This window comes from Eumetopias jubatus, unplaced genomic scaffold (assembly GCF_037043125.1).
Source record: "Eumetopias jubatus isolate StellerSeaLion01/CBP00866 unplaced genomic scaffold, mEumJub1_p1.0 scaffold_4, whole genome shotgun sequence".
Classification (NCBI taxonomy): Eukaryota; Metazoa; Chordata; class Mammalia; order Carnivora; family Otariidae; genus Eumetopias; species Eumetopias jubatus.
Window position 1 is genome coordinate 169,016,238 of NW_028274810.1, and position 27,374 is coordinate 169,043,611.

General features: G+C 38.8%; 1 protein-coding gene and 1 pseudogene across 1 annotated transcript in view; one reads left to right on the top strand and one right to left on the bottom strand.

Annotated features, from left to right (window-relative positions):
- TRAM1 (translocation associated membrane protein 1) overlaps positions 1-14,336 on the top strand; it is a 31,426-nt gene extending 17,090 nt beyond the window's left edge. Inside the window, exons 7-11 of the mRNA XM_028111058.2 lie at positions 3,195-3,265; positions 3,369-3,473; positions 4,311-4,454; positions 4,797-4,957; positions 12,767-14,336. Of these exons, the coding sequence (XP_027966859.1) occupies positions 3,195-3,265; positions 3,369-3,473; positions 4,311-4,454; positions 4,797-4,957; positions 12,767-12,840 (555 nt within the window). The 3' untranslated portion in view covers positions 12,841-14,336. The remainder of the gene's footprint in view (positions 1-3,194; positions 3,266-3,368; positions 3,474-4,310; positions 4,455-4,796; positions 4,958-12,766) is intronic.
- A 1,501-nt stretch (positions 14,337-15,837) lies between these two features.
- Positions 15,838-17,083, bottom strand: LOC114213808 (spermine synthase pseudogene; annotated as a pseudogene).
- Positions 17,084-27,374: the final 10,291 nt, after the last annotated feature.

Below are 27,374 nucleotides of genomic sequence, written 5' to 3' on the forward strand. Positions count from 1 at the left end.
GCAAGAGCTTTTAAAATAGTTCCTACAGCTTTCCAAAGGACAGAGCATCAAGAAATCGTTTTCTAAATAACATTCCCTTTAGCTATATACAAATTGACCAGTGTCTCTAAAGCAATGTTTGTATACTCAAAGCCTAACCAGAGAAAAAGTAAAAATAAATGAGTGACAGAGAGGAGTATAATATAATACTACAGGGAGTGATGGAGCTTGTTGGGAACCGGAAAACGCATGCTCTATATTAAAGGCATTCCCAAATCCTTTTAAGATTACAAAAGTAATGGGGATGATATAGCATGATTTTTAAAATGAGAAATTTTATCTAGATTTCATTTAGAAAATGGCACCCCTGTTCTAAGCCAGACTCCTGACATTCTTTAGTCCTCGTGGGGTGACAGCCCCACAGATGCTTATGTGTCTAAGGCCAACAACAGCCTTGCCCAGCACCATGGTCTCTGGGGTTACACATTTCCTGGGGGTGGGGGGAATGAGGAATGGAGGGGGCTGGGTGAAACTTGGCCATCTGAGCTCAGATCTGGCCACATCACAGATCCCAGTTAGGGAGTCAGCATGCCATCCAAGAGCAATGATCACTCTTCTCAAATCTAGTGTCTAGATGAATAAAAAAGTGGCTGAGAGAAAGCTGTTTTGGCTTCTCAAGACATTTTCACACATCATCCTACAATTTTATTATGTAAATAAATGTTTTCTAACAGGAGCCAGAAATGAGGTTTTGCTTATTTGTTTGTTTAAAGATTAACAAACTTTGGGTCACCTGGGTGGCTCAGTGGGTTAAGCGTCCAACTCTTGGTTTCAGATCAGGTCATGATCTAAGGGTCCTGGGATCAAGCCCCATGTCAGGCTCCTTGCTCCTTGCAGAGTCTGTTTGAGATTCTCTCCTTCCCCTCTTTCCCCTCCCCCCACTTGAGTGCGCTCTCTCTCTCTCTCTCTCTCTCAAATAAAATCTTTTAAAAAGCTATTGCTAGGCATTTGATGGTTATGAAGATGGAAGCCCATGATAGATGGTATTTTATTCTTCATTATTGACTCAGTTGGTTGACTACCAAAAAAGGGCAAGGCTAAAATGCAAAGTTGAACCTGAATTTAAGAAAGAAGCTTCAGGGGCACCTGGGTGGCTCAGTTGGTTAAGCAGCTGCCTTTGGCTCAGGTCGTGATCCCAGCCCCACATCAGGCTCCTTGCTCAGCCTGCTCCCCCTGCTTGTGCACTCTCTCTCTCTGTCAAATAAATAAAATCTTAAAAGAAAAGCTTCAACCTCACCTTACCTAATTAGGTTGAGATTTAAGGACAAAAGATAAGAGAAATAGAATGGCTTTTGAAAAAGTAGTTTGTAATTTATAAAAGTGTTTTTAGATTTGGCAAAGGAAAAAAATAAGCAGCTTAGGTTCTCTGTTAAATGATGTATTTTTAAAATTTGTGTTTCTTCTTTAAAATTAAATCTTTTTTAACCCCCCCAAAAATAGTTTTTTTAAATAGTTTTTCCAGCAGTTACTCCAGCAATTAGTTACATTGATTTACACAAGTTTTATAAAGAGTTTAGTGTTCAATCAGCAATTAAAAAACTGCAAAGCTTTTGTTGTAAGTATCAAGAGTCCCCCTGCTCTCTTTTCTCCTCAGAAATTTGGAGCATAGATTAACATATCTGAAGAATATGGTAGTATTTCCCATACCAAGTCACATGCCACTTGCTTTAATTTAAAATATTTTATTTAAAATTATAGTTAAAAGTGTTTTGTTGTGTACTATCCACAATCATGTTGTGCAGTGCCAGTAATATAAAACCACACTTTGAGAAACATCTATATCATGTATATACAGTGACACCTCTATTCATAGCATGTGAAATTACATTTATAACACTGCAAGTGAGCTGTTCTAAAATGACTGTAAGACCAGAAAAAGGTTTCCTTGTGGTTGAACTTCAGCATATTAGTCTTGATACTGTTCTCCCTCTCTCTCTTTTTTTTTTTTTAAGATTTTTATTTATTTGAGGGAGGGAGAGAGCATGAGCTAGGAGAGGGGGAGAAGGGGAGGGGCAGAGGGAGAGGGAGAAACAGACTCCCCACCGAGCAGAGAGCCCAACACAAGACTCAGTCCCAGGACCACAAGATCATGACCTGAGCCAAAGGCAGACGCTTAACCGACTGAGCCACCCGGGGCGCCCCTCCCTCTCTCCTTTTGTAAGAAATATTTCATTGGAAGTTTAAAAATTAAGACAGCTTATTTTTTGAGATCCTTCTCTCTCCAATTGGAAGAACGACTGTCCACTTGGTATCATGTCTTGGGTTTTTTTCCCCCGAGAGTCCCAAAACATAGTAGCATATATAGTACTATTCAACTGTCTTATGTTCTGCCTTTCTAACACTTGGTTTTTGTGCCATTCTTACTAGAGAAGAGTTTTCAGTTTCAAAACTACAAGTATAAAATCTCTACTCTTTCTCCAAAGATTTGGAGAAGTAACTTTACTGAAATGTAGAAAGAGATGTAGAGGGCCAATAGACACCTGAACTCAACTGTACTAGATGCCAGAGATGAGTTTAGTGAGCTTCCAGGGGAATACAGTTCCAGCCACTTAATATCAACCCTCCATTTAAAAAATTGCAATTAGCAGCTGTTGTACATGAAAAGTACTAACCAGGCTTACTATAGCCTGATATTGTATATATGTCAGGCTACTATAACTATGTTCATATATACATGGAACACAGCAAAAACCAGAGTAGAAATGAGATGTATATGCATTTCATAAATTAACAAATGTTTATTGAGTTTAACACTGTCAGTTTTTGTGGGGTTTTTTTGTTTAAGATTTTACTTATTTATTTGACACAGAGAGAGAGACAGCGAGAGAGGGAACACGAGCAGGGGGAGTGGGAGAGGGAGAAGCAGGCTTCCCACTGAGCAGGGAGCCCGTTGCGGGGCTCCATCCCAGGACCTTGGGATCGTGACCTGAGCCGAAGGCAGACGCTTAACGACTGAGCCACCCAGGCGCCCTTAACACTGTCAGTTTTTACAAACATTTGTGACTGCAACTCAAGATGAAAAGCTAGATTTTACATCATAATTTAGTGTGTATGTGTGTGTGAAATCTGTATAAAATTTTCATGAAACAGTACAATATGCTGTACACGAAATGTTTCATCGTGTTTTAATCTATAATGCATCTCTCTATTTACAGGAAGATATTCCTCGTCAGCTTGTCTACATTGGTCTTTACCTCTTTCACATTGCTGGAGCTTATCTTTTAAAGTAAGTTGGGGTTTTGCTTGGATGTGTAAATGGGACTGGGTAAATAGTGGGTCAATCTGTCTTAATTGATAATCTTTACATTTTAAATTTGTCTTTTTAACAGCTTGAATCATCTAGGACTTGTTCTTCTGGTGCTACATTATTTTGTTGAATTTCTTTTCCACATTTCCCGCCTGTTTTATTTTAGTGACGAAAAGTATCAGAAAGGGTAAGTTGTTAAGCCCTTCTCTTTCTTGTGTAATTGAAGTCAACCTCTGTGTTGCCAAGGATTGTGCTATTGCCAAGGTCCAAGCTGGGGGCAATTATATCACTCTGTAAGCTGTTAGTAGTAGCTTTAAATAAAATGAAACAATTTTACAATTCAGGTTGGTACTTTATTCTCTCAAATGAAGTCTCCTCTTTGTCCTCACTAGAGAGATGTTACATTGGAACTTAGAATTTTTGAAGGTTTTGGGGTTTATTTTTCTGTTACAATTGCCCTTTTGTTTAATGCATGTTTTTCTTTTGGAGGAAGAGTAATAGGAAAGTGATAATAGGGATAATAGAAATAGGAAAGAAGAAAAGAAATAATAGATTATATAGCCTAAAAGATATTAAAATATTTCGATGGGAAAATTGGATTGAAAACAGAATTGGAGCAGTATGACTTGTTACAAAAAAGAAAGTAAAACTAGGCCTCTTAAGTGGGAATTGGGTGTCCTGTTAACAGGACAGCTTTTGTTTTGTCCAGCATTTTTCAAAATTGTTCCGTGTACCAGTAGTTTTGAGGATCGTTAATTATAGTTATATTAAAAAAAAGATCAGCTAAACAAAAAGTCAATTATTTCTTTACTGGACTTCCTAGAATCTTAAATCTGCTATGTTACATATTTCCAAGAGTGTGATATATAGCATATCCCAAACATTTTCCTTCAGAATCTTTTCTTGCAGAACAATAAGAAATGTTGTTTTAATATGCATTTACTTAGTAGGAATCTGATGCCTATTAGAATCTATTCATATCTTTGTAATTTTATGAATCTGACTTAAGACATTTTTCTTACAGGTTTTCTCTGTGGGCAGTTCTATTTGTTTTGGGAAGACTTCTGACTTTAATTCTTTCAGTACTCACTGTTGGCTTTGGCCTTGCAAGAGCAGAGAATCAGAAACTGGATTTCAGTGCTGGGAACTTCAATGTGTTAGCTGTAAGGTACAGCCAATTTAACATTTTTCTCACTTTGTACTGCTATAATAGTATGTATTATCCGTTTATGATGTAGATCATCTTAAAAAAATAGTAAAATACGGGGGGGAACACATTCATTTGATTTCAAACCTGCTGCAGTTGCATATGTCTGAATTGAAATTCTAAGGGTTTTCTTTGAATTTAGAGATTAACTATTAATGGGATAATTGTTTATTAACATCATCTTGTCACCAGTGGGAATTTAGCACCAAGATTATAATCCTGTCAGTGCAAGATAGAACACTGCATTCAATGGCATTGCTTTGATATACTCTGATTTTTGTTTATTAACCTTAATATCCTCAGAATTGCTGTCCTGGCATCCATTTGCATTACCCAAGCATTCATGATGTGGAAGTTCATTAATTTTCAGCTTCGGAGGTGGAGGGAACATTCTACTTTTCAGGCACCTGCTGTGAAGAAGAAACCAACAGTGACTAAAGGCAGGTCTTCTAGAAAAGGAACAGGTTTGTGTTCACTAAGCAGTGGAAAAGCTGAAGTAGAAAACATTTAAAAAAGATGTTGTGGGGTCTTATTCTAAACTTAATTAAAATTAAAAAAATTTTTATTTTATTTGAGAGAGAATGAGAGAGCGCTGTGCACATGAGCAGGGGAAGGAGCAGAGGGGGAGGGAGAGGGACAAGCAGACTCTGGGCTGAGCACAGAGCCCAATGCAGGGTTCGATCTCACGAGCCTGAGATCATGACCTGAGCCAAAGCCAAGAGTCAGACACTCAACTGATTGAGCCACCCAGGCAACCCTAAAATCCTATAAGGAAAATTTATTCTGTTTTTAGCAAAATCAGAGGCAAAGTAAAACTTAACCCATTGGACAGTTTCTTCATTCCCTGGGGTCAGTTATTCCCCAAAAGCTGTCCACTAAATTTCTCTCTCCCAAGTTTTCTCCTAGACCAGTGTATATGGGCCATTTTAGTCGTGAATAATTATCCCAGCAAGCGGGAGTTTGTGCTTTCAAGCATCTTACTCATATTTAAAACACAAAACCTCTTTACAGCCCCTCCCCATCTTAGTTCCAAGTAGAACAGCATTTTCTATAACTTTTGATTGCTTGATCCTTCATCTTTGAGGCTGCATCATACCCTCTTTTCTTCATCTGGCTTTTGATTGAAAATGCATTGACATTGCTGTACTTTTTTCAACTAGTATTTGGTGTTATAATAAGAATTGTAACATAGGAATTCCATTTTTAAAAATATATCAACTCTGGTTTGCTCCTTAAAAGTCTTCATATTTGATAGTTTATGTCCTCCAGCCCTGTCCTGTTCAAGCTTGTCTCAGCAACTCTTGGGCCTTTGCATTTCATATAAATTTTAGAACATCTTGGTCAATTTCCACCACCACCCCCCCCAAAAAAAAACTCTTGCTGGGATATTGGATTGGAATTACATTGAATTTATAGATTTTTGGGGAGAAATGAGCATTTCAGCCCATGAATATGGTATATACTTCCATTTACCTAGATTATCTTTAACTTCTTTCAGTGATATTTATTTAATAACCATTTTGTTGGGATCTAAATCACATACCATGAGGTTCACCCTTTAAAGTATATGGCTCAGGGCCGCCTGGGTGGCTCAGTCGTTGGGTGTCTGCCTTTGGCTTGGGTCATGATCCCAGAGTCCTGGGATCGAGCCCCGCATCGGGCTCCCTGCTCGGCTAGAAGCCTGCTTCTCCCTCTCCCACTCCCCCTGCTTGTGTTCTTGCTCTCTCGCTATGTCTCTCTCTATCAAATAAATAAATAAAATCTTAAAAAAAAAAAAGTATATGGCTCAGTGGTTTTTAAGTATATTCACAAAGTGTGTAAGCCACTAATTCGAGAACATTTTTATCTCCCCAAAAAGAAACCCAATGCCCACTAGGAGTCATTTCCTGTCCCTTCCTTCCCCCTGCCTCTGGCGGCCACTTACCTATTTTCTGTCTCTGTGGATTGGCTTTTTCTGGACATTTCATATAAATGGAATCATAAATTGTGATCTTTTGCAACTGGTTTCTTTCACTTAGCTTATACTTAAGGTTCATACATGTAGCAAATACGAATACTTTATTCCTTTTTATGGCCAAGTACTATTTCATTGTGTGGATATACCAGATTATGTTTATCCACTTACTAATTGATGGGCATTTGGGTTGTTTCCACTCTTTAGCTAATTGAATAATGCTGCTGTAAACATTTATGTACAAGTTTTTGTTTGAACACCTGTTTTTGCTCTCTTGGGTATATACCTAAGAATGGAATGGCTAGGTCAAATGGTGATTGTATATTTAACATTTGCGGGAGGAACCGCTAAACTGATTTCCGAAGTGGCTGCACCATTTTACATTCATTGTTTTTACATATGATATCCAGTTGTCCCCTGCAGCATTTGTTGAAAAGACTAACCTTTCTCTATTGTGTTGTCCTGATACGCTTGTTGAAAATCAGTTGATCTAAAGTGCTTCCAGGGCAGAATAAATAACTTGTTTTCGGTGGGGAGAGGAAATCAGTTGATCAAAAAGTAGGAATTTATTTTTGTACTCTCAATTCTGTTTTGTTAATCTATATGCCTATTCTTTTTTTTTTTTAATTTTATTATGTTAGTCACCATACATTACATCATTAGTTTTTGATGTAGTTTTCCATGATTCATTGTTTGTGTATAACACCCAGTGCTCCATTCAATACCTGCCCTCTTTAATACCCATCACCAGGCTAACCCATCCCCCCACCGCCCTCCCCTCTAAAACCCTCAGTTTGTTTCTCAGAGTCCATAGTCTTTCATGGTTCATTATGCCTATTCTTATGCCAGTACCACACTGTCTTGATTACTGTTGCTTTCTAGTTTGTTTTGAAATCGGGAAATGTGAGTCCTCCGTTTTGTTCTTTTTCATACTTTGGTTATTCTGGGTTCTTTGAACTTCCATATGAATTTTAGGATCAGCTTGTCAGTTCCTGCAAAAGCAGCTTGGCTTTTGATATGCATGATTTTGAATCTGTCGATTCCCTTGAAAAATAGGAACATGGATGTCCTTCCATTTATTTGGGTCTTCTTTCATTTCTTTTAGTTAAATTTTGTAGTTATCCATGTATAAGTCTTGCACTTCTTTTTATTCCTAAGTATTTTATTCTTTTTGATGATATTGTAAATAGAATTGTCTTCTTAATTTCTTTTTTGGATTGTTTATTGCCAGTATATAGAAATATTACTGATTTTTCCATATTGATTTTTTTATCCTGCAACATCGCTGAACTTTTTAGGGTTAGTATTTAGTAGTGGGGTTTTTGTGTGGATTCCTTTGCATTTTCAGTATGCAGGACCATGTCATCTGCAGATGGAAATAGTTTTACTTCTTCCTGTCTAATCTGGATGATTTTTATTTCATTTTCTTGCCAAATTGCCCTGCCTAGAACCTCCAAAACAATGTTGAGCGGAAGTGGTGGGAGCAGACACCCTCATCTTGTTCCTGATATTATGAGGAAAGCATCTAGTCCTTTACCATTAAGTATGATGTTACCTGTGGGTTTTCCTAAATGCCTTTATCAGCTTAAGGAAGTTCCCTTCTATTTCTGGTTTACTAGTATCCTTATCATGAAAGGATGTTAGATTTTGTCACTTGCTTTTTTAGCATCTACTGAAATCAAATGGTTTCTGTCCTTCATTTTATTGATATCACGTATTACTATATTTTTTAAAGATTTTGTATTATTTGACAGAGTGAGAAAACACAGGCAGCGGGGGAAGGGCAGAAGCAGACTCCCCGCTGAGCAGGGAGCCTGATGCGGGACTCAATCCCAGGACCCTGAGATCATGACCTGAGCCGAAGGCAGACAACTTAACCCACTGAGCCACCCAGGCGCCCGATACCAATAACTATTAATTGATTTTTGAATGTTAAGCCAACAATGCATTCCTGGGATAGATCTCATTTGGTCATGGTATATAATCCTCTTTAGATGTTGTTTAATTTGATTTGTTAGTATTTTATTGAGCATTTTTATATCTATATTCATAAAGGATATTGATGTGTCTTTTTTGGTAATATATATTATTTTCAAATGTAAAACCAATCTTGCATTTCTGACATAAATTCAAGTTGATGATTCATCACTTCTAGTAGATTGGTGTTTTCAGTATTTTTTTAGAATTTTTGTACCTGTGTTCATATAAAAGATTGGCCTCTAATTAGCCTGGTTTTGTTTTTGTAATGTTCCTATCGGATCTTAGTGTCAGAGTTATGGTGGCTTTATAAATAAAAGTATTGGGCAGTTTTATCTTTTGTGTGATGTCAGCATTATTTCTTACTTAAATGTTTGGAAGAATCTACCAGGGAGGCCACCTAACCTAGAATCTTTTCTAGGGTAGGATATTTACCTATAGATTTACATTCTTTAATAGATAATAGGATTATTCAGATTTTTATTCCTTATTGTGTCTCTTTTGGAAAGTTGTGTTTGTCAAGGAATTTTTTCATTTCATCTAACTTTGCAAGTGCATTCGTAAAATTATAATATCCTCTTATTCATTTGTGTAGAATAGTGGTATTTTTTATTTCCTATGTTAGTAATTTATGCTCTTCTCTTTTTTTCCCGCATTAGCCAAGAACTAACATTTGTGGGCTTTTTTGTTGATTTTCTTAGTCATATCGTTGATTTTTGTTCCTATTTCCCTTTCTTTGGGCTTGATTTGCTGTTTTGTTATTTGTGGTTTACCTTCTTCAGGTGGATCTTTACATCATTGATTTTCTGCCCATCTCGTGAATTACTTAGAATTAAAGGCAAACTTTCCCTTTCAGCAATGCTTTAATTGAATTTCACAGATTTTGATATGTCTTTTTCATTATCATTCACTTCAGGATATTATAATTCCAATCTGATTTCTTTGATCCATGGATCAATCATTTATTAATGCATCATTTAATTTACAACTACTTGGGCATTTTCTAGTTTTCTTTTTGTTACTGATTTTAGCTTAATTCCATTATGGTTAAAGAACATATTCTGAATGATTTCAGTTCTTTGGAATTTGTTGAGACTTTCATTATGGCTCAGCATGTGTTCAGTTTTGGTAAATGTTCCATTTAGACTTCAAAAGAATGTGTTTTCTGAATTTCTTGGGTTTTATGTTGAATATCAGGTCAGATTTGTTGTATTGTTCAATCTATATCTTTACTGATTTGGTAGGAGTTCTGTTTGTTCAGTCAGTTATTGCAGGAGATACCCCTTTTCCTTGTAGCTTACCAGTTTTTGCTTTAAATATTTTGAAGATGTATTATAGGTATATCAAAATTTAGGCTTGTTATAAATTCCTGTTGAATTTATCCTTTCCTTTTATTGAATATCTGTCTCATCTCTAGTAAATGTCTGAATTTACTACTATAGCTACACCAGCTTTCTTTTGGTAAAATGTTACGGTGTATCTTTTTCTATATTTTTCTACTTTAAACCTTTCTTTGTCCTTAAATATAAATTGCATTTCTTGTCAGCAGTGTATAATTGGATTTAATTGTCTGATAATTATTGTCTTTGTTTTTGGAATTATACTGATGTGCCTGGGTATGATTTTTATCCTTAAATATGAATTGCATTTCTTGTCAGCAGCATATAATTGGATTTAATTGTCTGATAATTACTGTCTTTGTTTTTGGAATTATACTGATGTGCCTGGGTATGATTTTCTTTGTATTTATCCTATTCTCTGTCATATAGAACTTCCTGAATCTTGGCTTGGCTTCTTTTATCATTTTTGGGAAATTCTTGACCATAATTTCTTCAAATACTCTTCTGCCCCATTCTCTCTCTCCTGTCTTTCTGGGACTCCAATATATGTTTTAAACCCTTTTACCCTATCCATGCTTTTCTGCATTTTTATCCCTTTTTTTTCTGAGTTTCAATCTAAGTATTTTTTCTGGTTCATTGATTTCTTCTGTTGTGCCTAATCTGCTATTAAATTCATCTATTAAGTCTATATTTTCAGTTACTGTATTTTCCAGTTCTAGGATTAAAGATTTTAGTTCTCATGAAATTCTCCATCTTTTCATTTATTTTTATTACTCATTGTTCTTTTAATATCCCTATCTGATAGCTCCAGATGTGGATCAGCTGAGGATCTTTTTCTTTTCTTTTCTCTTTTCTTTTTCTTTTCTTTTCTTTTCAACAGTAAACATCTTTATTACATGAGTTGAAGATAGGGAGGATGATTTATTTGCTTTCTGGACCTTGATTTTCCTCAAATAGAACCCCAGTTTCTTGCCCTTTGGCACATAGCCCTCTGCTCAGCCACACTGGCCTGGTCTTCAAGCAATGCACCCAAGAGGCCTGCTCTGGTAGAACTGCTCCTCCAAAAGACTGCTCATTGTTGCTTGCTTTTTTCTTTCATTATATTTCTTCTGAATTTTCTTTGATTCTTTTTTGTTTAAAATCTCTTCCTCCTGGAGCGCCTGGGTGGCTCAGTCGTTAAGTGTCTGCCTTCGGCTCAGGTCATGATCCCAGGGTCCTGGGATCGAGCCCAGCATCGGGCTCCCCGCTTGGCGGGAAGCCTGCTTCTCCCTCTCCCACTCCCCCTGCTTGTGTTCCCTCTCTCGCTGTGTCTCTCTCTGTCAAATAAATAAATAAAATCTTAAAAAAAAAAAAAATCTCTTCCTCCTTAGGAGTCAACCTAACCCCCTTCTTGCAGCCCAGAGGTAGTACATAGTGGGAATCATACCATTGTCAGGATGGTGTGCTGTCAATGAGCACAGTACAGTTCCTCACCAGGGTCTTGGTGTGGACTACTAATTCATTGTTGGATCCTTTATAGACAGTATCAATAATGCCTCTTTGGTGCTTCCAACACTCAGAGCACCAGGGGAAATTCTCACACCCAGCCTCAAGGCAGGGTACTTCTTATTGCTTCCCTAGATTGGGACTGTGTGTATGGGGCAGAGCATCCCAGCTCATACTTCTGCTTCTTGTGGAAGGGCTTTCTCTTGCCCCTGGTGTTGCAGGGCTTGTGCCAGTTATCCCAACAGATGCCCATCACTTGGTGCTGGCTGAAAAGAGCAACGCTCTATTCCTGATGCATTTTTTTTCTCTTAGTTTTTAGTCGTTTGGTCTTGCTTTCCGGGATGCCTGGCAATTTTTTAATTGAATACTGGACGTTTTATGGTAAAAATGTGTGTAGGTTCTAGACGAGTTTATAGAGGCTCTGGATTGAATATGGGTAGATCATTCTATCCTGTCAAAACTGATCTATTCCTAGTTTGCCCTCATTCCTAGAACATCAACCATTTGTACAGTCTGTCTTTTCTGACAGACTCTGGATTCAGATTTTTTTCTTGCTGTCATTATGAGACTAAGCAGTTCTCTGTTTAGCTTTGTACTTGCATAGGAGTTGCTTGCTGCTTGATTTCTCTGAGTTTTGCTTTGTGTGTGCACATTCAGTAATTGTCACATACCTTATGGGAGAAATACGCAGAACAGCCTTCAGGTTTTTTTTTTTTTCCTTCAAACAGGCATTTTTGTATTCCAACTTTTATGGATATTTTTGGAGGGAGGGTTAGTCTAACAATAATTCTAGATCAATCGATCGATCAGTAGATATCTCCATCATAACTTGAAGAAGGCAGCCATAGTACACTCCTAAACATAAGTTATCCTGAACACTGACTTTATGTCTTAGAAAGAAACATAACCCCAAGAACTTTGTTTACAGACAAATGTGAAAAGGTTCTTTATTGCTACCAAAAGTACTGCTCTTAAGACTACTATTTTAAAATTCTTGTCATTGTTTTTTAGAGTTTTCTGTCTTCTCTCTGTCACTTTTTTCTGCTTTCAATAGTAATTGCTTTATTTTTTACTGAGATGCAGTTGACAGTTATTTTTTTAAGATGTGCTACTTTTAGGGGCACCTGGGTGGCTCAGTTGGTTAAGCATCTGACTCTGGGTTTCAACTGAGGTCATGATCTCACAGTTGTGGGATCAAGGCCCATGTTGGGCTCAGTGCTCAGGGCAGAGTCTGCTTCAGATTCTCTCTCCCTCTCCCTCACACACTCTCTCTCAAATAAATAAAATCTTTAAAAATTTTGCTACTTTTAGTTTATTATGTTTAACGTGTTACCAGGTTTTATGATTGGTTAAATACTAGTAAAGGTTTATTACTGCCAAATAAGTTTTACGTAAGGGCATACAGATATTTATTGGGTTTTTAAATTTTCTTTTCTGAAGGTACTTTTATGTATAAATACGATACTATTTGCATTTCTTTATAAAAGAGAGTAATACTGATTCTTTTCTCTTTTCAGAAAATGGTGTAAATGGAACAGTAACTTCAAATGGAGCGGACTCCCCCCGTAATAGAAAAGAGAAATCTTCATAATGAATTATAATCTAATTGATTAATGTCCCCAAAGAAATCTGCTTTTTACTATATCTTTCAGCACTAGAGATTTTTTCTGTCCTTGAAAATACAGTTTGTGCTCTTTGATTCTTGCTGTTGTACTGTTTCATGCATTTTTTTAAAGGGCATTTGAGGGAAGGATGATTACTATGAGTGAGAAAAATATTTTAGCTTAGACTAAGCTACCTGCCTTCAAAATAGTTTAGGGACCACCACCATATTTTATTTTGTTTTTTACCTTTGAACGTTTTTCTAATGATTTGGAGAGATAACTATTTACAAAAATTCTACATACCAGTGGTAAAATTTCTTGCTCTCACCAATTTTTTATATTAGCAAGATGGCCTGTTCCAGCAAGGTCATATTTTTTAAGTTATCTTTCAGGGTAAAATGGAAATACTATAAAGTTGGAAGTCAAACTTTAATATGTTTTCAGTGTTCTCTAATTTTTAGGAATTTTTGTAGTCTTTACACCTGGGAAAAAAGATTTGTAAATTCACTAAAATAATTGTGTGCTTTATTTTATAGGTAATGGTTGTTAATGTTACGTCCCCATTTAAAAAAAAGAAAACATACTCTTGGTTACGATGTGTGGAGATTTATTGCCATATATATTGAATCAAAATACGTGAACATAAAAGTACCTGTGAAGTAAAATCTTTCTTCTACATTTTCAACACTTGTAAACTGGAAATCAGAAAATTAAATATTTACTATAAAGAAGCAAATCTGACTATAGCCCTTTTTGATATGTTTATTAATAATGATTCTTAATGGGGCTTGTTATAAGGTCGATATGCACAGCATCTTAGAAGAATATTGTTTAACCTGCAAACCCTTTTTAAAAATAATGCCTACTTGATTTATATCTATAAAAAAAAGTCGGGTAATTATATTTGGAAAACATTTACTGCACTAATCTTAAATTGAAAATTCAGTTGGATAAATAGTCTTACAAAAGACAGTGCTTTATGTTACAACTATAGCTTTGGTCCCATCTTTAATTGAGAAGCATTTATCTGTATAAAACATATTTTTGGATAAATATATATATATATTTGTATCTCTACAGAAAGGCTCTAAAAAATATTTGAGTAAAACATTTGGTTCCCTTTTCTATAATTATCCTTCAAAATTCTTATAGCTATATTTGGTTTTTTGTTGTCTTCACAGTACCTATACTGCTCCTTTTGGTGTTCACATCTTGTTCTCCATTTCTCACTTTTGTCACCAGCTCATGTTTGTGCCATTTTTAGTATAAAAGTTGCAGGCTTGTTAGGTCTGCAGTTTAATAAGTTGCCATGCTGCTAGAAAGTTGTGCTTTTCTATTTCCAGCTGTTTACTTCCTGGAAAAAGTAGTAGCTCTCTGTAGCATCATGGAGTTTCAGTGGAACCAAATTTTTGCCGTTAAAAACTGGCATTATATTGAACTATACATTGAGAAATCAATCATAATAAAATTTTTACTTTCACAAGCTGTATCCTGGACGTTTTGTTTATTGTTAACAAGTTTTTATGCTATCTTAAGACATAATCTCATTAAAATGTACCATGTTTAAAGAGTATACTCTTGATAGACATTTAGAATAGCCTTTCCCAAAAAAGTGTTCGGCAAAAAAAAATTAGTTTCATATAATGTCTGAGAGCTACTGAGGGGGGAAAAATGGTTAATAACCAAATTCAGAGACTACGGAGTTAAAAAGGTATTTCTTTACTACAGGACTGTTCAACCCTTTATATGCAAATACGCTTCCTGATCCACCAAGAATGTTTGCAATGGGGATATAACATGCAGTGTTTCCCATCTCTTTGGGCTGTGGAAACTTCTTTGTATGGAATTACTTAACAGCATTGTGTTCTACACCATACCATACCATACCATAGGTTTGGGAAAAGGAAAGAAAAAAGCCCTTTGTATGTAGCTAAAACTTTATAGGCACACATATATACACAAGTGTAATTGTAAATTATATAAGCTCTAGATCCCCTCACCCCAAATGCTCTCAGGAAAGTCTTTACTGGCCTCCAGATCTTGCAGAGTGTGTCACCGTCACCCGGCCTCGGATCAGCTTTGAAGCCTGATGGCAGCATGTAGGACCATGAGCTGGGACAGCTGTCAGATTCATTGAATAAACTTGAACTAGTTGCTTTGCCATTTTGGGAGTCAGTGTTTGCCTCTGTAAAATGCCTTTTTGCATGCATTTTAGAATATGATTGTGGGTGGTCCAGGTGGACTATTCTGGAACAAAAGCCTTACGTGCATTCTTCTAAAATTCAGTAATTCTACACAGTCAAAATCAGAACTAATCCTGAAGCAAAGCTTGTGTAGAAGAAATGGGAGAGAGACATTTTTTGTTGCACATTTTATTAGCACTAGCCATTGACATCTTGTGTCTAGAAGGTGTTTCCAGATGTTTTCACCGAAAACTAGTTCTGCCTGTCTACATATGGACAACAAATATTGTTTTTAAGAAGATAGTTACACTGATCACCTGTTTGCATTGTTTTCTCATAATTTTATTTGAAGCATTGCTATTTGGTTTTTCTTAACTCTCTTAAGCACCAAATTTTAGTATCTAAGTCAATTTTTTAGGAAACAAAACACCATCAGGAATTTCCCTCCAGAACAAAACAATGATGTTCATGCCTCCAAACGACCAAATTTGAAGTCTGCCAAAACAAAAACAAAAAGCCCACACAAAAAACTAACAAAAATCACATTCTAGGGGTTCCGTGCATTTACCAGCCTTTGCTTGTGCTGTCTAATCATCCTTCAGCTGACTTTTAAAAAAAGTAACACCCTACCTCATCAAAATATACTTTTCCATTTGCTTTTTTTAAATTAAAAATAATTAAAGAAAACTTGAATTCACAACTGCCAGACTCATTTCAGTGTCATGTACAGCATATGAAGGTTAGGAGGGCTATTTGCAGCACACATGATTAGGGGATACTGGTCTTCAAGGTTCAGCTTTCTTACAAACTGTAAAATACCCACAATCCCAAGTGTGACAGAAGAGGTGACCTCTGAGAATCCCACAGGACAATACAGGCACCCAAGCTGTTCATGGAGTGACAGGGCTTCTGTCAAATTGACACAGTTGCCCTGTGTCATGTGTTTCCCATCCTGTTTCAGTACTTTCATTGAGAGGTCAAGAATCAGTCTGAGAAACTCCCATGTGGAATCTTCTAGAGATGTAGAGATTGGAACTGCTATCAAATCATTTATCACAACAGCAAACTCTCTCTTCAGCCCTAGGATACAGTCTTCTGTTAGGACCTGAGAGCAGTCTCCTTTAAGATTGTCTCAGGTGTCACCACATGTTTTTTGCATGTATTTCTTACATCCATCGACCAACATTTGGTCAATCTCTACCACAGTGACCATCTTTGGTTTCAGTTTGACACCTTCACATAATATGTCCCCATCTCCGCCCCCTGGAATCTGTGCATCTTTGCCAGTATAGTCTTTTCCACTGCCATGATAGCCTGGGTATACCCACATCACTCCCCGCCAGATTAACATCCCCGCCAAGGTGAGAATATTCCCAAATTGCTTCCAGTGTAGAATTTTAATGCTCTGATAAGGTGAATCTTCATCAGGGGCGCCTGGGTGGCTCAGTTGGTTAAGCGACTGCCTTCGGCTCAGGTCATGATCTCAGGGTCCTGGGATTGAGCCCCGCATCAGGCTCCCTTTCCCACTCCCCCTGCTTGCGTTCCCTCTCTCGCTGTCTCTCTCTGTCAAATAAATAAAATCTTTAAAAAAAAAAAAAAAAAGGTGAATCTTCATCATACACCACTTCATCTATGTCATACTCAACCAGGCAACCATTAGCTGTGGGCCAGTATCTGTCCACGGCCCCTCCTCAATCAATGGGTGGTAATCGCTTCCCCCACCCAATACTGTCTTCAGTTCTTTCATTCTTCTACTTTGTTCAAAAGACTGTCAACTTCTTGGCCTTGTGAATCACTATCATAACTCTGAAGGTCCAACACCACCAATCCATGTGGGTAAATGCTCAAATGGGCAAGGCTGCCATTTTTGTTTATGTAGGTCACTAAATAACCATGGTCTTGCCAGCTGTGTAGACTCTGTCATCCCTTCCTCCTGGAAAATGGACTGGAGACCTTTTAGAATGGTCTCACCATCAGCTTTGATGCTGAGCATGAAGTTGAGCGTGCTGTGCCATGCTGTTGCAAGAGTGAGGCAAGGCCCTGCCATGCCTGGGGGAGGTGGCCACGGGAGACTGGGAGGCTGCAGGACAGGCTGCAGCCAGTGGGGAGTGTCCACCTGTTTACATTTTTAAAGGAGTGGCTTCAAAAGTAATCCTGGGGGGGAAATTCTAGGGTAATGCTTAAACAGATGGTTCTCTCCAAAGATCACCCTTGTTGTGATAGGTGATTCAGTTAAGAGTCATCTACTATAAAAATTTCAACACAAGACAGGTTTGGGAATTTAAAAGCAGACATTAACAAGTATTAGTTGGGGAAATGAAAGACTAGTAACCCAGGTCATGAAAAGAGTGAATGGGGTTGGACTAAGTCTCTAGGTGCTTTAGAAACCCTGGGTATAGGGGTGCCTGGGTGGCTCAGATGCTTACGCATCTGCCTTCATCTCAGGTCATGATCCCCAGGGTCCTGGGATTGAGCCCCACATCAGGCTCCTGGCTCAGCGGAGAGCCTGCTTCTCCTTCTCCCTCTGCCTCTCCCCCTCCTCATGCTCTCTCTCTCTCTTTCTCTCTATGTACTTCTGTGTCTCAAATGAATAAGTAAAATCTTAAAAAAAAAAAAAAAGAAATCCTGGGTATATAGCTCAATCCATTAGGATGAAATGAGGCAAGGAGACAAGTTCCTAATAACAGTGCTTTGTTAATCTGGTTACTGAGCACTTTTTTAAAGCTATTAGCCATCTATAGAAAGCACCGCACCTCCGTGGGTTCGCTCTATCTTGTGAAGACAGCGGAGAGCCTTGTACTTAAAAGACAGACTAGTCCTAGGTTTAAGCATGATTTGCTTTACTAAAAGCTCTATTAGGTATCTACGTGCCACACATTAACCAGCTTTATTCAATGCCATTAGGGAAAAGGCTAAGCCAATTTGTCTAGCCTATTTTTAGTGGAAATACTGTGTTTGCTTAAGGCTGAAATCAAACATTTGGGTGTCCTGAAAACAAGCAAATCTGAAAAAAAAAATTCAGAGGTTTAGGTCCATCACATAGTCTAAAGCATGACTATTAGTAACTTTGAGGGTAAGTGAGCCAAAGGAAAAAAATATATTCTCTTTTGAAGATTCAAACTTCAACCAATTCAAGTGATAACGTTGTTGAGTTCTGTTAACATTAATAGGCACGTAATGATAAGACTAGCAGACGAGAGTCCAAATCTTGACTCCTCCCCTGATAATTCTGTGTGATCTAATGCCTGTGCCTCAGTTTCCTGAGATATGTAATAGCACCTACCCTACAAGGTAATTCTGCAAACTAAGATGGTGCACATAAATTGTGCATAGCTCCATGCCTGATGCTCACTAAATGTTAGTTATCAGCTCATAAGATTGTGACAAACACAGTAAAGGAATGGCTAATAGTATTATATAATTTTAGTTGTTACTACTTCTCCATGTATGATCCATTCATTATACAAGGTTTTGAGCACTCATGCTCTCCAATGCAAGTACAGTGTTTCATGGTTGGTACCTTGAGTAGGCAGACGAATAAAGTTACATGAAATCTTCAAGCCAACATTACAGCCATTTGATCATTGTAAGACTGCAAGCATACTTATCCAGCACAAATGTTCATAAATCAAACATCCAAGTCTGTACTGAATCATTTACACTTAGGTGATCCAATAATTATAAAAAGCAGTAAATAGCATGTATAGTTTCTAAAGAATGATTTTTTAAAATCAGATACCTAGGGTTTGTGAAACCATAGTTTCATTTAGGTGGCGTATACAACTTCTAGAGAATTTTTAGTTGCTTGGAATTCCTTACCTTCTAATGGGAAGAATCAAACTCCATCAGATGAATGAGAATATTTACCTGGGATAAGAAAAGAGTGTATTACAAGCAATGTTTATCAATAAACTTGAACTAATCTTATAAAATGTCCTACGAGTTACAATTCCGCAAGTGGACCGGAAGGACTGGCTGTCACAGTGTGTGTGGGATATACACTAAGTGTGGATAATGCATGAAATGGACTAAAATCTGAAGACTAAGTTCCTTACTCTGTTGTCTACTTGCTGATTGAATTCTGAACTAATCCTTTTTTCCTTCATCAAATATGAGAAACTATAATAAAGATTTTTTATGAGAATGATTAGAGAATAATTTTTTAAATGCAGTTTTACCAGACTGATTTACGTTAGTAGTGACCTCCTGACCAATTAGAGTGGTCCTTTTCTCTTTCTTGCCAATTTCATTCACAACAAACAAACAAAACAATAATATACAGGTCATTTGTTACTTAGATCAGAAAGGGAAAATGTCTATACTATATATACTAAGTACATGAAGAATGAAAAATTAAGTGTGGTTTTTAAAATGTGAAGTACCCTATGACCCAGCAATTGCTCAAGTAGATATTTACCCAAAAGATACAAAAATACTGATTCAAAGGGATACATGCACCCTGAAGTTTATAAACCAGCATTATCAACAATAGCCAAACTATGGAAAGAGCCCAAATATCCATCGACTGATGAATGGATAAAGAAGATGTGGTATATATACACAATGGAATATTATACAGCCATCAAAAGGAATGAGATCTTGCCATTTGCAATGACTTGGATGGAGCTACAGTGTATTATGCTAAGCAAAATAAATCAGTCAAAGAAAGAAAAATACCATATGATTTCACCCATGTGTGGTATTTAAGGAACAACACAGATTAACATATGGGAAGGGGGAAAAAAGAGAGAGAGAGAGAGAAACAATCCATAAGAGACTTTTTTTTAATTTTATTTTATTATGTTATCTTAATCACCATTCATTACATCATTAGTTTTTGATGTGTTCCATGATTCATTGTTGGCGTATAACACCCAGTGCTCCGTGCAGTACATGCCCTCTTTAATACCCATCACCAGGCTAACCCATCCCCCTACCCCCTCCCCTCTAGAACCCCCAGTTTGTTTCTCAGAGTCCATAGTCTCTCATGGTCCGTCTCCATACGAGACTCTTAATGATAGAGAAAAAACTGAAGTTTTATGGAGGGAGGTGGGTGGGGGATGGGCTAAATGGCTGATGGTTATTAAAGAGGACACTGTGAGGAACTCTGAGTGTTATATGTAAGTGATGAATCACTGAATTCTACTCTGAAACCAATATTGCACTGTATGTTAACTAGAACTTAAATAAAATTTTGAGGGAAAAAAGGTAAATTCCATTCTGTAGGATTAAGGTCTAGAAGACTACCAGGAACGTTAGAAGACTGGTAATATACCTAAATCCTAATACACATGGGAAGCTTTGAAAAATTCAAAAGAAAATAAGCAAGGCTTGGGGTGCCTGGGTGGCACAGCCAGTTGAGCAACTGGCTCTTGGTTTTGGCTCAGGTCCATGATCTCAGGGTTGTGGGATCAAACCCCACCTCAGGCTCCGTGCTCAGTGTGGAGTCTGCTAAAGACTCTCTCTCCCTCTCCCTCTGCCTCTCCCCACCCTCCATGCACACACTCGCTCGCTCTCTCTAATAAACAAATAAATCTTAAAAACAAAAACAAAAACAGAAAAGAAGCAAGGCTTGGTTCAACTTTATCTTCAACAAGAACTTACGTAAGTGCACTCAGTGAGTAGAAAGCCCTGGTTCACACTTAGAAGTAATTTTTCTGTTGATATTACGATAAGGTGGGACAATTCTGCCTCTGTGCAGAAACAATGGTACCGCGGAATAAGATGGAGATAGGGAGATAGCCATTTAGCAAAACGAGAAATACTCCACAGTGATTCTCATTGAAATTTATGGAGCCCATCTCTAAACACTGGCCATTATACAGACAGCTCAGGCTCATCTCCCGTATTCTTCTTTACCAAGCATCTTAATTTTGTATGGCCTGTGGGTTTTTTTTGCCGGGGGGGGGGGGAGGGAGGAGTTAATGAACGCTGAAACAATAAAGAATTTCGAAAGCAAAGCCATCTTGTGGACTGTAGCTTCAGGTTTAAGTAATCACTGCTTTCCTTGTTTTACTGTATTTTGATGAGAGCCAACATTCTAATTACAGTCCAGCGTCTCTTGTTCAGCAGGCGGTGCCAATCCCACCCCATCATATATTGATGTGCAGTAAGTGCCCGTTAGGGGTTGCTGCAATCACCACCCTAATTTTCCGCTCACGCTCCATCCACATCAGCGCTCCCGTCTCCAGAGGTAAGAGCAGCTGTACTCTCTGTACTCATTAACCCAGCCGCCCTTGACATTTGTTCCTCTTCTTTTTTTTTTTTAATGTCACAAATTCTCTACAAAAGGAAAGACTTTCAGCCTGGGATTTTTTTTTCCCCCGCATTGATTATTTCAGCTGTTTTTCGGGATCTGCCTTGGCATCTAAAATAGTACTCTCACATTTCACACAATGAGGTCCAAAATTCCAAACAGAAGACCTGCACGAGACTGTGATTTGATGCATTAGGCTGGCCGGTGGCGGGCACTGAGGGGAATGTTGGTCCAGAGAGCTTCGCTCATTGATCTGAATTTGACTTTAAACGCATTTGAAATTTGTTTCTTCTTGATATTACCAATTGCCTTAAAACCTGAAGCGTTCAGTTATGTAGGATTTTTTTTTTTTTTACCCTTTGTGATCCTCATTTCTGAGTAGCTTAGTTTTGATGGGTTCCCACCCTGCTCTGACTGTCCTTTAGCTCTGCAAATGTCTCTTCGTGAGCGGATAGCTTATATTAATTACACTGTATCTTCATCGTTCCTGTGTGCAGCAGGGCTCCAATGGCTAGCGTCTTGCATCTGAAATGAAAGAAATGGGGAAGAGATATTTGCATTTTTATATCCTCATATAGCAAAGGACTGGCCTCTCCTACCTCAGTCCCCCAAATACCTCCCACAGCTCATTATTTATCCTCCACAATCTTTTTTTTTTACATAAGGCACAATAATATTGCACTTTATTGATTCTAAAATGTACTCCTCCCATACTTTAGCATCTTGGATAAAGAGTGGGGTTTTTCAATCAATAGCATGTCACAGTTACCAGCATTTTTCTTAGTGTAAAAACAATATAAGGACTGAAAAAACCTGATTAATCCTTTGTATGAAATTCAGTAAAGATTGGTAGTGTTTACTGAAGTCTCACCATGTCCCAGTTATTATTTTAAGTGCTCCCCCCCTTATTTTGATCCTCCACAGAAACCCTATGAATAGGGACCATTCTTAGCCCCATTTTACAGAAACTGAATCTTAGAAAGATGAAGGGACCTAGCAAGTGACAGAGCCAGGCTTTGAACGCAGGTCTATCTGATGGCATGCCTGTTCTTCCCTGTGTCCTACCACGCACCTTCTCCTCCAGCCAAGCCTGCCCTCAGAAGAGGATCATTTGATTTGATCTTCCTTCCAAGGAGTTTTGCAAAGATAAAGTTCTAAGTATAGAATATTAATCACGCAAAGTAAAATAGCTTAGGAAGTATTTTAATTTATTCAATAACACGAATCAACTTTTTTCTGGATTTAACCGGGATACAAAAATTCCTAGAACTCAGTCCCTACCTTCAAGGGCCCACAGTCTAGTGTGAGAGGCAGACATCCCAGGCAATAATATCAACCGTGGGGAAAGTTCTAGAGCAGGGACAAGTACCAGGGACGCCCAGTACAGGGACGCCTCCCAGCTCAGGGTGAAGAGGCTGTGAGGCAGTTTTGCAGGCACAGACCACCACCCCACCCCAGCCTACAGAAAATTCAATTGGAAAAGTGCAGTTGGGGGCGGCGGGGGTGCCAACACATTGCCCCCAGCCCTCCCCTCACTGGGCACTGTGTGCGGGCATTCCAGGCCCACTGTGCATGGGGCCCCAGGGCCGCCCCTCCAGCCAGAGGAGCCAAGGTTGGGCAAACATCCACAGCTTTTTCTCAGGGCCCTGGTTTCAGCTTTAACTGAATAAAGTTAAATATACTAATATATCCGCTCTTGTGACTGCACGTGACTTTTTTTAAAGATTTTATTTATTTATGTGAGAAAGAGAGCACAAGTATTGGGGAAGGGCTGGGGAGAAAGACAGGGAGAAGGAGAAGCAGACTCCCTGCTGAGCAGGGAGCCCGATGCAGGACTCGATCCCGGGACCCTGGGATCATGACCTGAGCCGAAGGCAGACGCTTAACTGACTGAGCCACCCAGGTGCCCTGCCAGTGACTTTTTATGACCTATGACTGACTTTATAAGCTACAGGACCTGCCTAAGATCATCTCCAGTGGCAGGGAAAAAAAGCTCAGAGAGTGGGTTTGAAGGAACAATGAAACAGATAAAATTAAGTCGCTTTATGATTCCACCCGATCAAACCCAATTCATTGAATGAAAAGATTATGAGCAAAAATAGGGAGAGAAAAGAAAAGATGGCACATAGCATCATTGTTGTGGCTGGGCTGTCATTAAACAGCTACTGGGACTCGAGTTGCAAGCATTATGCCAAGCCCGGTACATGCGGGGAGGGACAACCCAGGCATGAGTCCCTCCCTCACCGGGCTTAGAGCGTCAAGACAAGTAACCACCTACAAAAATATCAAGAGAAATTATAATCACTAGAAAGGGAGAAGTCCCTGTGCTTCTAAAGAGAGGACACGGGGGAGAGAAGGAAAGGCCCCTCTGAGAAAACCAGGGCTTAGCTGAGAAGCCCAGGATGAGAACTAAGGCAGAGGGTGAGGGAGGCCCACCCAGGACACACGTGCCATCGGGTAGGGGAGGCAGGAAGGGCAGGGCCCCCAGGACATGGTGCCAGGCCTGGGGACTCCAGCTCCTGGGCTGCTTCCTTGGTGCCGAGGTATCTCCCTAATCGTTCCATATGGAGAATCGTGGCCTGCAGGTTTGTTTACTGTGCCGGGTCTAGTGACTGAGTATATTCATCTTTTCTCCCCGCTCTGGTTTTCTCCACAAGTCTTTCTCCTGTGAAGATACTGGTGAGAGCAACATTGCCTGGGACACTCTCAGCAGTATTTGTAAATCTGATAGGTAATGTGCTTGCATATTTTCCAGTGCATATACTTAGTATTACTTTATCATTTTGTTCTTCCTCCCCGTACTGTTGAGCACTGTTGAACGAGACCTTGTAGTTTAGTGAAAGAGGTAAGACACTGCATGACATGGTTCTATGGGAGTATCCAGAAGGAGCTTGCCTCTCAGCTGGGAGGCCAGGAAAGATGGCAACTGGCTTTTAGGGACAAGCATGGTTGATTTCACATTTGCAAGCTCTGATTTAAGTCAGAATAAAAAGCTACACGAAAGGAGCTAGAAGGGGTCTGCTCTCTGGCTCTCGAACAATTAGTTGAAAGGCTCCTAGTTTGAAAATAATTCACAGCCCCCTCATCTTTTAAGCCAATGCTACTCAAACTACAACCCAGAGACCAGTTCCTGTTCCATTCTGCACATTGTTTGTAACCAGTCTGCAATGAGATAAGTACAGAAACAAAGCGAGCATTTAGAACTTTTATGGCAATTCGGCAGAATTGTTTTGTGTCTGCTGAATTAAAAGAAAAAGAAAGAAGGAAGGAATTGAGCTTGGGTTTTGTATGTCTTTGGAGGTTTTTTTAAATTGAATTTTTCTATTTATTTTATTATTATTTGTACAAATATTGATCCACAATGGATTTAAGACAAAGCCGTCCTTCCACACAGGTGTTCTGAGACTCCTTGGTCAGAGTCGCTCAGGGGGCCTCAAAGGCACTCCACTCAAAAGAACAGGCAGTTCGGTGTGCCTGGGGGGCTCAGTCGTGGGGCATCTGCCTTCGGCTTGGGTCATGGTCCCAGGGTCCTGGGATCAAGCTCCACCTCGGGCTCCCTGCTCAGCGGGAAGCCTGCTTCCCCCTCTCCTCTCCCCCTGCTTGTGTTCCCTCTCTCACTGTGTATCTCTCTGTCAAATAAGTAAATAAAATCTCTAAAAAAATAAAAATAAAAATAAAAGAACAGGCAGTTCAATACGACAGTTCCCAGAAGACCCAGAAACACTAGTGACAAGTCAGGACCCACCCTGTAGACTTTCTCGTTCAAAACAGAGTTCTTGGCCAGATTGTTGGCAGCTTTCCTGATTTCTGCCAGCAGGAAGTACAGATAAGAAAGCTCCACTCCCTTTGAAAAATCAGATTTATCCAGAATGACGCTTAATTTCACATAAAACCCACAAAAACGTGAGCTGGCCAAACAGAGGCAGAAGAGAGACTTGAGTGTTACCCGTAGTGTCTTCAGAGCAAGTGTCACTTATTTTTCTTCTGACTTTAAAGGAGATAGAAGAGTCTTGAGCTGGTATAGTCACAAAGCCTGTGGCAGAAATCCCTAAATGGCCACGACTGTATCATCAGTTAAATAAAATCAGGCATTATGGGTATGAAAGCAGCCCTTTAGGGTCACCACACTCCGCTATACAGTTGTTCCTGTAGTGACTAAGAGAGGTGAGGTCTGTTGTTAGACTGATTTTAGCCAGGGAGATGCCACAACATCCCCAATGGAGTGCTTGCAACGTGGGTCTCAGGATACGCTCATTGAGCCAGCCCTTCAGCAATCATGGACAATTGAAACTAATGTGACCTTAGCAAACATCGCCAGGTTCCCATTATTTGTATTCTTAGGTGTTCTCAGATGTCTTTAGTTGGTGTCTTTCATTACACTAAATTAGTTGGATTTTTACAGGCAGAAAAAATATCTTCCCATATCTTTTTAATTTTCCCACATGTCTATTACATTCTGTGCCCAGTAGGCTCTGAGTAAATGTTGACTAACCCATTAATAAAATGATGTAAATCAAACAGCAGGTTCTTTTTTTTTTTTCCACTTTCAGTGCATTTATTTTCTTTGCTGGTGTACTGTTTTATTCAAAGCTCCACGAATTTGATTTAATTTTTTTAGAAATAAAAGAACGTAGAAAAAAACTTAGTTCATTTGGGTCCTGTGTACTCGGATATCATGCCTAACCGTAGAACTTGGCAACTACATATCAATACCTAATTAGCTCAGGCAAAATTCAAGCTACTTACCCATTGTGGAAGCTTTCAACTTAAGTTTTCTTGAAGGGAAATTAAGAAATAGAGACCTAAAGTGCTTTTCTCTTCTTTTCTGTTCCCTTTTCTTATCTCTTCTTGAATTTCCCAAAAATTATGCAGAAAGTCTCAGATGGAAACTGAATGTGCTCTTTCTTGTAGTAGTGAACTCAGCCACAACATCCTGTGAGCAAGGGCCTAGAGATGAGGGAGCCTGAAAGTCAGGAGGATGGCAACGCCAAGGAAGAGAGAGTCCAAGCCCAATCTATGAAAGCAAACCTCAGGCCATCACTGTAGACACAAGCTCCATTTGGGGGAGAATCAGCAGCACCTAGGGCATAGAAATTCTGTTCCATTCTTCCCTCGTCATCACTTTGTCTCCTTCTCTCCTGCATTCACTCACCCCATCCCCATCTTTGCATAGATAAACCCACTTCCCTTCTCATAGAGAAAAGAGGGGAACTTGCTTGACTGGGGGGTTGGGAAGCCACTCACATTATGTTTTGAATGGAGAGTTCCATTTTCATTTGTTACCCCATTGCCTCTGTGACTTCCCTGCAAGTGGAGCCAACAATTCCTTTGAGAAAGACCCAAAACTCTTCAAATACAGTAAGTCTCAACCTCCCCAGATAAGATGGCATCTATGCTAACTAAACCCTTTGAGAATTACAAGCTATGTTTTAGACTCTCATTACAGGCTGTTGTAGAAAAGACCTATTTGGTGATGCCACTGTAAGGCCATCTGGTAACAATATTGTTCATATTCTAAATGAGCACAAACCGTAATAGAGAAGGTAAAGATAGAGAAGGAACTACAAAAAATATGATCAAATAAGTAGACACCCAAGTCTCCAGAATCTTGTCCTTTTTCAAATGACCTTATGAAAGCTGAAAATTGGGCAACAAGGGGAAATAAAAGAAAAAAAAAGGGCTTTGCCTGTTCCTTCCTATTTCCTTTGTTTGGTTTTCTGAGAAATGTGTTTTGTAACATAATTTTGGCATATCTGCTATTGGCAGAAGCTTGTAGAATAATTCCTTCATTAGTGTGCAGAATTTGATTCAACGATTCATTTTGAAGTCAGAACTTCACTACCTGTAATGGAATCACATAGGCTATATTAGGATATTTCCTAGGTTATCAGAACAGGGATTATGGTTTGTTTGTTTTTTTTAATCAAGAAACAGAACGGGAAGGAAGGACACAGAGAAAGAAAATTGGGGGAAAAAATTAAGAGCCAACTATGAAAGGGAACAAACCATTTAATTCCTGCTAAAGTGAAGCCCAGTTACTTGCACAGTGATGTGTTCCTCATTAGTCATTGTTTGTGAGGGT